Source organism: Phocoena sinus, chromosome 20 (genome assembly GCF_008692025.1).
Source record: "Phocoena sinus isolate mPhoSin1 chromosome 20, mPhoSin1.pri, whole genome shotgun sequence".
Classification (NCBI taxonomy): Eukaryota; Metazoa; Chordata; class Mammalia; order Artiodactyla; family Phocoenidae; genus Phocoena; species Phocoena sinus.
In genome coordinates this window covers 32725091-32739949 of record NC_045782.1, presented here as the reverse complement: position 1 = coordinate 32739949, position 14859 = coordinate 32725091, and the positions used below count along the sequence as shown (strand labels likewise).

The 14859-nt window shown below is 47.4% G+C and overlaps 1 protein-coding gene and 1 non-coding gene across 8 annotated transcripts in view; one reads left to right on the top strand and one right to left on the bottom strand.

The window, feature by feature from the left end:
- The window catches only part of HNF1B (HNF1 homeobox B), a 52683-nt gene that overhangs the window by 34460 nt on the left and 3364 nt on the right, over positions 1-14859 (top strand). For 4 of the 7 annotated variants that reach the window (XM_032617020.1, XM_032617022.1, XM_032617024.1 and 1 more), the window contains exons 6-8: positions 1967-2102; positions 5743-5937; positions 8377-8495. In XM_032617020.1, coding sequence (XP_032472911.1) covers positions 1967-2102; positions 5743-5937; positions 8377-8495 — 450 coding nt within the window. The remainder of the gene's footprint in view (positions 1-1966; positions 2103-5742; positions 5938-8376; positions 8496-14859) is intronic. The other 3 variants (XM_032617023.1, XM_032617021.1, XM_032617027.1) reach the window with 2 other exon arrangements.
- On the bottom strand, positions 13015-13146 carry LOC116746564. The gene has a single exon (XR_004347811.1). It is a non-coding gene; the product is annotated as a small nucleolar RNA SNORA72 (small nucleolar RNA).

Below are 14859 nucleotides of genomic sequence, written 5' to 3'. Positions count from 1 at the left end.
GAGCAATAATCATAACGCCTTCCCTATGTGTGCCATTAACTATTGAGAACAAGCAGTGAAAGCACTTTACAAGCGCGAAAGCCATACACATTTAAATTGTTTTTATCACTAGCACCCACGTTTCTCTTTCACCGTTAAAACCAGACGTTGAAATGGCAGATTACTGTCACTCCATTGACTTTCTCCAAAGGACTGCATTACTCAGGGCAAGTCTGAAGGCAGGTCACTGATTTTTTTTTTTTTTTTTTTTAATGACTCTGACATTTTGAAAAACAAGTCTAGCAAACAAGCTGGTTCTCTCTTGTTTGATGTGGTCAGAATTCCTTCTTGGTCATGTGACCCCTAACTCATGTCTTGATGCTCATTTTAAAAACACAAACAAACCTGTTTGGTTTTTTCTTTCTTTCTTTTTCAAATTCACCTTGGAAGCTATGGGGTTGATCAGAAGGGCAGGCAAGAGAGAGTGTCTTCCCCCCTGGGTGCTGGTGTGAGACCTATAGTCTAAGGAGCTCTGGGTCACAAGGGAAGGAAGAAGGAGAGGGCAACTCAAACATCTGATGTATATATCCCAACCCTAACCCACCTGTCAGCATTCCTGATGCCATCAAGAATGTCTGAGTTATTTCAGAGTGAGGGGGACAGTCCTTTCTTAGTAATACTTTTAAAAATTATTTTAAAACTATAAATAGTAAGCTACTTTATCACGAATAAAAATTTGTTGTGTATGTGTGTTTTGTGTGTGTGTGTGTATGTGTGTGTAAAACTGAGAACTCCTTATAATTAATGGGGAAACATTGGAAGCATTTCTGATAATACAGAATCAAAGTAAGTACATCTATTACCTCTGTTACTGGTTAATACTACTGGGAAAATTCTAACCAATGCAATATGACATGTAGACGTATTAGCACCAGCAAGGAAGAGACCCAATTAGCAATATAGGCCTGTGATGCCGTTATATATACACTTGGGAAAATGAAGAAAATCAATAAGGAAAAGACACTATTAGGAATAAATAGAAGGACTCAGAGTGGCCTTGGACAAAAATACACAAAACTCAGTAGGTTTCTCTTACTAATCTGTCATTAAAATATAATGGTGAAACAGAGTAGGGGTACCTGGAGCCAAGCCTCATTTAGTAGCTTTGTCATTACAATAGTGGCTTCCTGCCCCCCCCCAAAAAAAATTTTTTTTAATGTATAGTAGAGATTTGGGAAAAGTAGAGAAGCCCAATAATGGCTGATCTCCCCCAGAAAAACCTTAGTAATAATTATCGGGTAAAAGTCCTCTGTAAAAAGTAAGAACTTGAATTTTAGAGTCAGACAGACTTGGGTTTGAATACAAGAGTTACCATTTACTAGTTGTCGGATCTCAGGCAATATGCACCACTACTCTGAGCCTCAGTTTTGTTATCTGTGAAATGGAAATGGCAGAAAGTATCTGCCTTGTGGCTCTAGTGAGGTTTGTGAGTTAATGCATGAGCAGTGCTTCCTAGAACCTGTACTCAGTGAAAGCTTCCCTGTGCTCCTGCCTGGGCCCTAATCTGCTACGCTAGGGAATCCCAGGGCATCTCTTCAGCTACTATTTTTAGCAATCACATGTCTTTAGCACCAATAATATAGAGGGCATAGAGCAGAACAGAGGATACTTTCAACATGAGCCAGAGACAATCATATAATACACATGGGCTGAGGAATCTCTAAGGCAAGCTAGTAATTCAAAGGTAGTCAACAAACAGAGGCACATGAGGGAAGGGATTATGGTCAATATTACTTACCACTCCATCCTCTGTACCTAGAATGGTGCCTATCCCTCACTTGGTGCTTAATAATTTTTCCTGAATGGGTGAATGAATGAATGGACCAGTGAATTAGCTGTGCCAAGGAATTGCTGAGCCACGTCATTTTGGACACTGCTCTTTGCAACCCTGATTCTACTCACGCTGCTCTTGTTTTTTTCTCTCCAGCAGATCTCAGTCTCAGGAGGAGGTTTGCCCCCGGTCAGCACCTTGACGAATATCCACAGCCTGTCCCACCACAATCCCCAGCAATCTCAAAACCTCATCATGACCCCCCTCTCTGGAGTCATGGCCATTGCACAAAGTAAGCTCTGTTCTTGGTCAGAAAACTTGGGGGCAGGGAGAAGCAGCATGGGAAATGAGTCAACCTGATTTTAAAAAAAACAGAAGAACTAAAGAAGATCCCTGTAAAACTCACCCAACACTTGTAGGTTTGATTCAACTCGTTTCATTCCTTATTTCTCTCCTCAACAAGATTTGGATTGTTTAGCCTAAAATAAGAGAAAATTATGGAACGGAGTTGAATCTTGGTCACAGCTCACTAGCTGTGCATTGTGGGTCAAATCATTGAAGCTTTATGAGGGTCAGTCTCCTCATCTGTAAAATGGGCTGGCAATCCAATGACCATGTGTGTAGACATGCCTGTAAATCGATAAAGCATGAGTATGTATAATATTGTAGCTTATACTTTTGTCTGGTGTTCATTCCTATCCCTAAGTATGTGGTGGATTTTCCAGGAGGTTGGGTTGTGTTGATGTTTCTTTGTGTTGGCCAAGATGGAGCAAGACATGAGGGGCTTCCTTCTTAAAGGGGAATTTTTTGTGGTCGAACGAGACCTCCTTGGCCCACGGTGAAAACATACTGAGAAGGGACTCTGCAGGAAACTGTCACAGCATCTCTGAGCCTTGACAGATTTAAGGAGAAATAGGTTGTGTATGTCCCGGACTGAAGACAGGGAGAGGGGTCAGGTCCTTCCAGCCCCAGCAGCTCGCATCCCACAGAGAGTCCATCCCCGTCCATCACAGATGGGCCATTTCAGGGCACAGGAAGGCTGACACGGCTGTGCCAGTGGATGTCTCTCGCAGAGTAATAATGTTGATGGGTATTCAGCATATTTCAGCCTTACGGTAACAGCTCAGGCCAAGTCTTCCTTGTGACCCAGGGAAGCATCCCTGAGAAGTCTCGGGAAAGATCTAAGGGCAGTACATCGCTTATCTTTCTTTCACCCCGGGGATCGCCTCTCTTCCTAAACCATCTCTAGTCAGGGTAGCAACTCAGATCACTTCTGAAGAGAAGGACTTGTGCTCTCCTTGAGGGCAAAACAGGGCTAGGCCCCTAGGAGACACAGGAGTTTACTGAATGAATCAGTGTGGCTCTCTCTGTCCTCATCAGCTGAGAGATTGATGCCCTCCCCATTGAGTTCTGTAAAGCGAAGTGGGAAAGGAGAAGCCTTTAGAGGACTCACAAAATAAAGTATTTAAAATTTGCTGCCTTTTCACGGGGCCCTCTCCAGCAATATGGTAACCACGCTAACACCAGGGTTTGAGAATGAGATAGGATAACTGAAACCAGCTTGCTTACCTTCTAGAAGATTTGAAAAGGCCTACGGATAAGATATCCCACCTATATTTTTACAACCAAAATGATACACAAACTGTCCCACTTACCTTCTCTCTTCACACGTCCAGCTTTGGCTGACACACACAGTTATATATTTTCTTAGGCACTATCTGAATTAAAACTTTCCCTGGAGCTATTACATATTTTTCTGTTTTGTTCCTCCTAATTTTTCTCACCCATACTTCTCTACCTTCTTACAATAATCTTAATCTCCTACTGCAGACAGCCAACACCAGAGTACGTTGACCTTAGAAGGGTGTGTGTGTGTGTGTGTGTGTGTGTGTGTGTGTGTGTGTACTTGAAGCGTGATGAGGGTCACCAGAAAACGTGGCTGAGATGCAGTGGTCCTACCCCATGGAGCGTCAGGATGAAGAATCAGTTACGAGTCCAAGCTTGTACTGCTCTCCACATGACAGGCCAATAAACCGAGAGATGAGTTTTGGGGCAAGGAATAGCCGACTCCTGTCCTGTTGAGTATGTGGGCCCTGCCTGGCGACTGCCGAGGCCCAAGGAGAATGTGATAACAGATTACCCGGCAGTGCCAATTCCTCGTTCTCTACTCACCTACTGGACTGGATAACATGCTTCTTAAGCAGGAACCAGTGCCCAGAAAACAGATGGAAAGGCCAAGAGTCATACTTCGCAGGAGTTCGAATGACATCAGTGGCTCTCCGTCCTGGAATTGAGGCACATCAGGGTCACAGACTGTGTTGAAAATAAAATTCCTGGGCCTCACCTCTAAAGTGTCTGACTCATTAAGTCATGGGTGAGGCCGAGGAATGTATATTTCTTAAAGTGCTCCCCAGGATAATTCTAAAACACAGGCAGGTTGCAGAAGTATGCCCTCCACTGTCATCCACTCTAGACAGCATAATTTGCTTTTCTGGGCAGAGATTTCCCAAAAAGAGCAGTGGCAATGGGCTCGGGGAGACAACAGCAAATCCATGGGGCTTCCTCGGGTACTGAGACCTTACGTAGAAGGTAGGAAAGGGAAACAGGAGATCATGGTATCAGGTGAGACACTGCCTAGAGGAGAAGCCGAACCCCTGGGGAATTGGAGATAGCACTATTCTGAGCGCTCAGAGGACCCCACCTCCCCAGTCCCAGCCAGGAGAGCCAGGAGGGGGCTTCTTCCTCTTCCCTTCTGCTCATGGGTCTCACCTTTTAGGTTTCTGATAACAGTATCAGCTGGGCTCTGAGCAGGCAATCGTTGAGGTTTTTGTGCTATCTCCATGGAGGACTGCCTCCTCCTGTGAACCTGCTTATGGAACCCTCTCCATCTCAGGAAAGGCTCTCTAGGTGTCTCTTCCACATTTGCCTAAAAGAGACCTTTCTCTGGGATTCCTCTTCATCGCATTCTTCCCCCCACTTCCCAGAAAGCAAGGTCAAAGGAACCTTGGCAGTTCCAGGAAAGAGGTCCGGGTGTCTTTCCCCTGATCCTCACATCCCCGCTCCCACCCTGCCTCAGGTGCCTTCCCCAGAGTCCCGCCCAGGGAGGCGATGGAGGGTGGGTACCAGGGACCTGATCTTTGCAGTGCTGGCCCCAGTTCTACAGAGACCTTAGGATACAGACACAGTACAGAACCACGGAGGCCCTCATCCTTCCAGAACAGAAAGCAACACCTACTGGAACTGCCAACCTTCAACTTACTACTTACTCCTTCCAATACCTGGTCCTTTTGAGGCCACCAGCCCTGTGCTGTCAGATAAGATATACCCTTTTCATGGACTGACTGAGTTGCAGTGTTTTATCCCCTCTCTGTTCCAGGCAAGAGAATGAGCATCTGACCTCTTTCGGGTTTTGCACAGCCCGCTAAATGAGGGGCTTCAGGCTCCATACCTCCAGGACTGTGGAGGGGGTTTTGCTTTTTATCCAAATGTGGGTCCCTGAACACTCCTGCCCCCTGCTGGACAGATATATCTGGGCAGTAATCTGCACCTTAGTGTGGATGCCTTTAACCCTGCTCCCTCAGAGCCAGGCGTGGATGGAGCAGGCAAGCACAGGGCCCTGCAACCTCAAGGGAGCTAAGTTTGGGAGGTCACAGGACAACTTTGGGAGACTCTCAGGTCTCCGTCAGATCTGTTGAAAGCCCATTTGCATCCACAACTCGCTGTGGAATTTGTGCAAGTCAACTTAATCTCTCTAAGCCTCAGTTTTTTGGTCTATAAGATGGGTCTATAAAATTGCTTTCTGTGCAGTCTCTTACGTAACAGCCTCAGCCCAGTGCCTGGCAAATAGCAGGGCCTCCGTTGATGACCATTCACATCTGTTCACCTGTCCTCCTCCCTGAAGCCATCTCTAATCTTCCCTCTTGTTCACGCAGGCCTCAACTCCTCCCAAGCTCAGAGCGTCCCTGTCATCAACAGCGTGGCCGGCAGCCTGGCAGCCCTGCAGCCCGTCCAGTTCTCCCAGCAGCTGCACAGCTCTCACCAGCAGCCCCTCATGCAGCAGAGCCCGGGCAGCCACATGGCCCAGCAGCCCTTCATGGCCGCTGTGACGCAGCTGCAGAACTCACACAGTAAGGGCACGGGCAAGTCGGGGAGGGAGCCCAAAGGGACCTCAGCAGCCGAGCTCTTCCCTCTGTGGGTCTGAAGTTTCTTGGAAGCTTATTGGTCTGGTCACTTTTCCCTACCTGTGATCAACAAAGCCAATGTCTCAAGCATAACTCTTATGCAGTGCTGTGCCTTTTCTGGTCCTCTTCTCTACCCCCAGGATTCCTGGGGGAAGATTTGATGAAGACAATTAAGGCCTATACGGAAAGGGAAGCTGGAGATAGAGAGTAAGGGTAGCTTAGATGTGGAACGAACTCATGCCCCCTTTCCCACCCTGGCCCCCGTGGAAGAGACCCCCAATCAAGCACAGCCCCTTTTCCCAACGAGCCTCAACTTAGCCTTTTCAGTTCAAAGTTCCAGGCAGCTGTTACCAAATGATCAGACTTGGCATATAATTTGCCTCCTATTTGCCTTCTCTGAAACTGAAAAATCTTCCAGAGTCCCCACACCCTCCAGTTTCCACACCCCCAAACATCTCCAATCAAGAACCGTGAACATGGGCAGAAAATACCGCCTACACATGATCCTGCACAAGGAATATTAGAGTTTCTGCCCACCACACAGAGGCTGCCTCCCGCCTCCAATTTCTACACCTACCCCAAGTCTACCTTTCAACCATTTAGTTCCCACCCACCCCCATCCCCCGTGTCTCTCCCCCTACCCCCTCCTGAGCCCCAGACCCCCAGTGCTCTGGCCACGTCAGGCTGTAGTCCCTGGCCTCTGAGTTTGGGGAGAAATCATGGAAAGGATGGCTTCCCTGCTTCAAGCACAGTTACCACAGGGACACCAGGGACGTCTGTGGAATAGAGTGATAGCCTTAGGGTCAGACAGACCTAGCTGTCTGATTAAATCCTGGCTCTGAGCCTTACCAGCTAGGGAGCCATTGTTAAGTTCCCTAGCTACTCCTCAGCTTCAGTTTCATCCTCGTAAAATGGAAATAGTGTGCACGTAGAGTGATTAGGGAAATGAAACAAAAATAGGTATGAACTGTGTTTGGTAAGCGTTAAGAGTTGTAAAAATGCAAGTGATTATTTATTAAGGGACTCCTTAATAGAAGGAGGCAGGGATGGGAAAGAGGATTTCAGTTCTCCTCCGGCTGCCTCAGGCAGAGCTGTGGGCCTGAGGGAGACCAGCCAAGTTCAGCCTTCTCCTATGCTCGGGGCTCTATTCCCAGGCCTGCGGAGCTGGTTTCTAAGTACCATCTCACATTCCAATCACATTTTCGAGGCTTTAAAAAAATCTACCACAGCCTGTAGCAGAGTCTGGGACCACAGGTGTACCACTGCCCTTCCGTCCAGGGCCAATATGCTCCCCACTTGCCCCCGCCCCTCACCTGGGCAGGATTCCTCAGTGGCGAGGCCCGGGTATGACAGTCGGAGAGTGGTCACCAGTGACCTGTGGACTGCCATGGCCCAGCTGGCCTGGCTGGCTCTGAAGAGATAGCTCACGGTTGCCCCAGGCCGGGAAATAACCAGCCTCCCTCCAAGGGAAGGGCAGGCTGAGGCGTCGGGCTGTGACCTTCACCCCCGTTCCCAACTGGAGGACTCCTTGGTAGAACAAGCTGGTCCCCTCCCTCAAGGCCAAACATCCACATGCTTTCTGGGTTGGTCACGTGACCTGGAATTTCCATGACTCTTATGGATGAACTAGCATGAGTCAAAGGTTCCAGACTTGGTGGACACATGCTAGAAAAACAGAAAGTGAGCCACATGGTCCTGGAGGTTTTCTTGGTGTCTAGTCTCATTTTGTCCATCAGCCTTCATATCTGTGTGATGTCATAAGGCATTCTAGTGCAAACTGGAACAGCCCAGAATTATACAAGTCATGACATCCGTGTCCATTTACAATTATTAATTAATCTACAGTTGCTAGCACGAGACCTGGTACTTGAGTCATGGCAGAAACAGTAGGCAAACAGGCCAGCTCCTTCATTTTGCCAGCTAGTTAGAACTTTTTTTTGCCCTAAGTTCTCAGTTGTACCACATATACCTAAGGATCACTTGTTGATGCCCAGGAGTCTAATACTTTGTTGAAAGTCAGGGGGAAAGAAGTGCTCCCACCCCAGAAGTGCCATCCACCACTGCATACCAGGCACTGTGCAAAGCTGTTGGTCTATTTGGTATGAAGTGCTTTAAACACAAACTCTTCTAATCCTATATCATTCCCATTTTAGAGGTGAGGAAACTGAGGCTAACTGAGTTGATTAAGGAGCCAGGATTTAAACGCATGGCCGTTCTTTCTGTCACATTGCACTGCCTTGCCAGACATAACCACCACCGCCACCTTCCTTTTATCTGCCTGGGGAAGCAGGAGCAGTGGTGTGGGCTGGAGGTGGCGGGGGTCTGTAGCTATGCTCACCCCTGTGTGATCTACACCTTGATTTTGTCTTCACTCTGTCTCTCTAGTGTACGCACACAAGCAGGAACCCCCCCAGTATTCCCACACCTCCCGGTTTCCATCGGCAATGGTGGTCACAGATACCAGCAGCATCAGTACACTCACCAACATGTCTTCCAGTAAACAGGTAACGCCAGCAAGAAGGTGTGGGGGGAGGGGAGGGATGACTATGGCTTCTCATGTGCAGAGACTGCGGCAAGTGTGGACTCAGCCACAAGCGTGACCCTTCTGAGGCTCCCCTGGTACTTGCTAAAGGAATCCCTGAGGTCACAGGGCAAAGAAGACGGGCCACAGCCCAAAGGGGAGGGACTTATCGCTCCCCCCGTCATCCCTGACAAGAGCGCCAGAGTACTGAAGTTTGATCAGTTGCTAGAGACTGGATTACACAGAGCCTGTAGGCACTGAGCTTGAGTATCTCCAATGGATTGATCAGTGAGCCACAGCAAAGGTATTTCCAAGGAGGGCTCAGAAAGTCAGACCCCCTGCGGAGTTCCCTGCTTTGCAAGAAGGATCCCTGAGGATTTCCCACCAAGAGAGAAAGTGAGCAGTGAGTCCTCAGGCTGATTCACCCAGTCCAGGACCCATGTTGGACCCCCAACGCTGTAAGCTCTAGAGAATGATGAAATTCTGCCAACCCATGGGGACTCCCCAGTAGACAGCCTGGCCTTGCCAGGAACCTGCATTTACTTGGTGTTTTACAGAGAAACTTAGAATCAACTTCCTGGTGCATTGAAAGTGGGGAATCCAGAGGCTTAGTCACCATGTCAGTTGATGACTAATGCCCACCTCCACATAGAGGGGATGGAGAGTAAAGATGACCCACGCTGAGGCTGCAGCTTGGACAGCTGGACTGGAATGAGATGCCGAGAGTTAGAGAACAGGACAAGATGTCTGAACACAGGTCACAATTCCAGAGTAACACAATAGGACCTTTTAGTAGCTGGGGTCTGTGCAGTGTGGGAACTGTTTGGCCTTTATTGATTGCTAGATAAGTAGGTGACAACCTTGAACTTCATGTCAGATGCTCTCGGCAGGGTTTGGTCCTGTTGACGGTCTTTTTTTCCCTCAAATCCCACCTCATCCAGCACCATGTGTTTCTGAGCAAGTTCTTTCACGGGCTCAGCCTTCTCTGTTCTTCCTTTGCCCCCATCTCCTCCTGGTCCGCCAGCGTCAAAACAGGTGGGTTCAATTCCTGGCTTTGCCACTTGCTTGGTGACCTTGACCTCGGTGAGCCTTCACTTTCTTCATCTCTAAAACAAGTCATAACATCTGCTTGTTCCGAGGATTTGATGATGTCATGTAGATTAAGCGCCTGGCACATCTTGGATGCTGAATACAACTTAGGCATCCGGGCTCTGGAATTGGGGGTGTTGGGGAGGGAGAAGTGTGTGGGACCTGCTTTGCTGCCCTTCTCTCACCCATTGGAAGATGAAAGGACAGCCCCCATCGCCCTGCCCTTCGACTCCCATGTGATTTCCCACTCTTTGTAGCGAGCAGGGAAAACATTTATCTGTGCTCACAAATCTCAGTCAGGGGGGCAGCCAGGCGCAGCAGCCCTGCTTGGGAATACCTTCCCCTTTGAAAGGTTTATCAATCCATCTGCCGCTTGGTCAGCCCTAGATGAGGCTGTGATTAATGATTCCTGTCTTTCCCAAGTTGACTTTGATGCTTGCTTGTTGAAACAAGTCCTCTGAATTCAGGAAATGGTCTCTTAATCAAAATGCTTCGAGATGCTCTCTGAGACTCTGCACCGGCTCCCAGCCGGCTTCTCCCCTCCATCGGACAGAGCGGCCAGCCGACCTTGAAGCCGCACAGACGGCCCTCTAGAACTACTGTGAAGTTGTTTCCGAGTCCCCGGACATTTCAGGAGTCTATGATGGACTCACTTCTAGGATGATGATAACATTTAGTAAGGATAAAACTTCATATAGCACTTTATAGTTTACACTGATACTTCTCATGAATATTATCTCACCATTTTCTTTTTTACCAAAACCTCCTAAGAAGTACAAAGAAATGAACTGAGGCTCAGAGATGCAGGGTCATCTGCCCAAAGTCACACAGGTGATATTCTGGAGCCAGACTTCCGGACTTTGGTCTTGGATTCTAAATCCTGGACTCTTTCCACTTAAATAATACTTGTCTTCCAATACCCATCTTTAAAACACCCGTGGTAATCGCTGCTCTTGTGGTCTTTACCGGTCAGGAACATGAGTAAAAATTAAGCCCACATACTGTATTCCAGTCAGGAAACTTTCTTCCTGCAAACTACAGGAGAAGAGGAAATAGGAAAGACAGAATGAAGTAAAAAGAGGGTAAAGATGCTGTCTCCTGGCAGCAGAAGGAACCCAAGGTGAAGAAAAGTTGTACAAACTCTGTTCCAAAGGCAAAGGGTCAGAAGTGAGTTCTGGAAGAGAATTGGTGGCAATTCTGCTTTTTTGTTGTTTTAAAGTAGTATTTTCCAAAAAGAGTTTCAAGGCTATTGCTAGGAATCAGGGCCCCATGGCACGAGGAGAAGATTCCATGGTCAAATTTGTTGGGGAAACAGCTGGGCTAAACAGAAATCCCACAGGGCAGGGCATCTCAGAATCTTTCCTGTGCTGATGTGGGCAGTGAATAGAGACCCATCCCGGGCAATGCTGCTTTAGAGACATCGTAGAATGCTAGGAAAAGCCAACAGGCCTGAGCCAATCCCAGCTCCTTCACCCCTGCTACACGACCTTGGGCAGTTAATTCATGGCTGTGAGACAGAAGTTTCTTCATCTCTAAAGGGGAAAATCCCACCTCCCTCTTACAGAATATTCAAAGTGTCTGAAGACCATGCATAGTACAGAGTCACGTGCTCGAAGTGATAGCTTCCTCCCTGTTCCTGCCCCTTTCCGTCTGTGATCCTTTAGAAGACACCTTCCATTAGCTCCTTCAATATTTAACTCACTGCTTGGTCTGCATGTGATCAAAGGAGGTTCTGACAATAACATTTCTCAGGGTTAGGACCGTCTCTCAAGCGCATCCTGCCTCTTGGGCCCAGGCTCCAGATCCCTGCTTCCCATTCTCCTGCTGGCACAAGGATGCCCTCTCACCCATCTCCCAGGAGAAAAGCAAATAGTTCAGGGCCTCTCAAAGCACCCAAGCCCTTTGTGTGTAGCCAAATGCCTGGGCTTTAGTAGATGTTCAGTAAATATGAATGAATGAATGAATTCAGATCTAGCATTTTTTGACTGCCTCCCATTTGCCACACAGCACTCCAGACGCTTGTCCATCTTAATTTCCTGGCTAATCCTCCCATCCATCCTGCGAGGTAGAAATTTGTATGCCTGATTTATAGAGCAAAAACCTGAATTTCAAAGATGGGGAAGAATCTGCCCAAACTCACATGATGGTAAATCTGGAGTTGGAGTTCCAGACTTTGGTTCTTCTCACTCCACATCCATTAAACAACGCTCACCTTCTAAGATCCATTTTTTTAACATTTAATTTTTTTTTTGGCTGTGCCATGTCACACGGCATGCGGGGATCTTCCCCGACCAGGGATCGAACCCGTGCCCCCTGTGTTGGGAGCATGGAGTCTTAACCACTGGACTGCTAGGGAAGTCCTAAGATCCATTTTTAAAGTACTCATAGAAATGACCCAAGGTTATGCCAGTATAAGGCTAAAGCCAGCATTTGACCTTGAAGCTGTCTGATCCCAGTGTTTTCCATTGTCAAGACAGACATGCCCCAGGGCCTCGTGGATCATGTTTCGGGAACCTCAGGCTGGAACTTTCTCGCTGGGAATCCTTGGCAGCTACTGCCCTCCGTCCTTTCCAGAGCTTATGCCCCATCCCCCCCTTCTCAACCCTTGGGGGCTGGAGAGTTACCACCTAAATGGGTCTCTGCCTGAGCCTCCTGCAAAACGACAGCCTGCCAGCCTGGAAACCAGACCACAGCAAGCACCAACCTTGGCTAGAACAAGTGTGGGCAGGCTGTGAGCCCACTCCTATTTCCACAACTTCTCTACCCACCGCTCCACTTCCTAGTTTACGTAGAGAGAGGTCAGGAGAGGACCCCCGGAGCAGTCACTGTCAGGGGTGCTGACGAGAAGGAGGTGGGCAGCCTCATCGTCATAAATGCCCTGCAGCTGCCCCCCACCCTCCCGACCTTCCCCACCGACAGTGTGGGCTGATGAAGAGCCGACGTGGGCGCGAGGCAGACCCGGGCTCAAGATTCCACCACTGTCTACCTGTGTGACCAAAGGGAAAAGTCTAGCGTCTCTGAAATTTCAGTTTCCTCACCTTTAATATGAAGATAACAATTCCTCCTTCGTGGATCATTGAAAGGACAAAACACAATAAAACTTGTAAAACACTCAGCTCAGCGCTTGGCTGGAAACACCCAGTCCGTGGCAGCTGGGCCAATCTTGGCTTTCCCTGCTGGTAACCTTGAGTGTCTCTCGAGCTTAGGAAGGAGGATTTTAAATGGCAAAGGGCATTTATTTCTCCCTGGTGTCCCACTCAAGATAAAAGGCAGTAATCTTTCTTTTTTTTTAATTTTACAATTCATTTAATGGCAACGGGTAATCATCAAATTAGCAATGGTTATCTTCAAAAGTTATTACACTAGCTGTGCTACCATTTCCCACATAAGATTCATCACATAAATCAGACTTGGTTTATCACCAGCATTTATAAAACCAGACCTAGGAAAAGAACTAGGTCTGGGGACACATGCATGGTCTTAATATAGCGAATGTTTAGCCTGCCCTGATTATTACAAAATCAGAACAGCGAGAATATTCGCAGAAAAGGCAGTAATCTTACGTAGTGGGTAAGAGCAGAAAATTTTCTGTTCTGAGACCCTGCGCACGTCACTTAAAATCTCTGTAAGCCTCAGTTCCCTCATCTACAAAACTGGAAGTATGATCTTTACTTGTAATTAATAGAGCTATAATTAATCTAACTTAATAATAATCTGTACTCATTGTCTCTACTTCCTCACCCCCAGTTCTCTTTTCTTTCTTTTCTTTTAACTGAGGTATAGTTGGCTTACAATATTCTATAAGTTTCAACATAGCGATTCACAATTTTTAAAGGTTATACCCCATTATAGTTATTGTAAAATAATGGCTGTATTCCAATATCTGTGCTGTACAACAGATCTTTGTGGCTTATCTATTTTATTCATAGTAGTTTGTACCTCTTAATCTCCTTTCTTTTTCCACCCACCTTCCGTCTCCCCACTGGTAACCACTGGTCTGTTCTCTAGTGAATCTTGTTACTTTTTTTATTATATTCACTCATTTGTTGTACTTTTTAGATTCCACATGTAAGTGATATCATACGGTATTTGTCTTTCGCTGTCTGACTTCTTTCACTAAGCATAATACCCTCCAAATCCATCCATGTTGCTGCAAATGGTGAAATTTCATTCTTTTTGATGGCTGAGGAGTACTCCATTGCATATATACCCCCCCCCCCATTGTATATATACCTCTCTTGAGAACATTTCAGTCTGGCTTTTGTCCCCACGTTCCTGAAACCCCTCTTGGTCAGCTCACTAATACCTCCTTGTCACCAAATCCAGTTTATCTCTCAAGCTCTATCTCTGACAGAGCGAATCACTCCCTCCTTTTTTCACTTGGATTTTAGGACATTACCCATGCCTGGTTCTCCTCCTATGACACTGGCCACTCCTCCTTTCCTTGGCTGGCAACTCGTCTTTGCGACATTTACTTGTCAAAGGGCCCTGGGACTCACTCTTTGGCCTCTTCTCTTCCATGTTTGTCCCTGGGCAATCTCCAGTCCCAGGGCTTTGGATCAAGTGTACACAAAGATGGATCCTATCATTCTGTCTCCAGTACAGACCTCTCCCCTGAGGGTCCATTCACAAACCTGATGCATCTTTGGCACATACAGATGCATACCTAACATACCTGACAAGCCTCTCAAAGTGAACCTGCAGCTCTTCATGTTGTCCCAATTCCTCCTGACCCAAATTGCTTCCTCCTTGGGCTTCTCCATTTCCAAACATGATACCAGTTCTTCCAGTGAGATTCCTGAGGGTACCCTCGATCATTTCATACCCCGCATCCCACATCCAGTCCATCAATAAGTTCTGCTAGGGGTCCTTCAAAATGCATCCTCAGTCTGACGGCTTCTCACCACCCCATCAGTCTTTCACTCCTGCAGTGGCCCCTAACTTCCCACTTCCGGTCTTGCCCCACAGGGGTGCGTGTGCTTTGTTCACCACACAGCAGCCAGAGTGATCTCTGGAAAAGGGAAATCCATCGTGTCCCTCCTCTGTCAAAATGCTCCACTAGCTTCCCGTTGCAACCAGACTGAAACAGGGACCTCCAAGGCCCTATGTGGTCAGACCACGGCCCTTTCTCCCTCTGTCACTCAGCCTCAGCTGAACCAGAGCTGAAGCAATCCTACCACAGGACTTCTGCTTCTGCGGTATCCTCTGCCTGGAATATTCTTTAGTGCATATCTTTACCTGTGTTCATTTCATTCAGT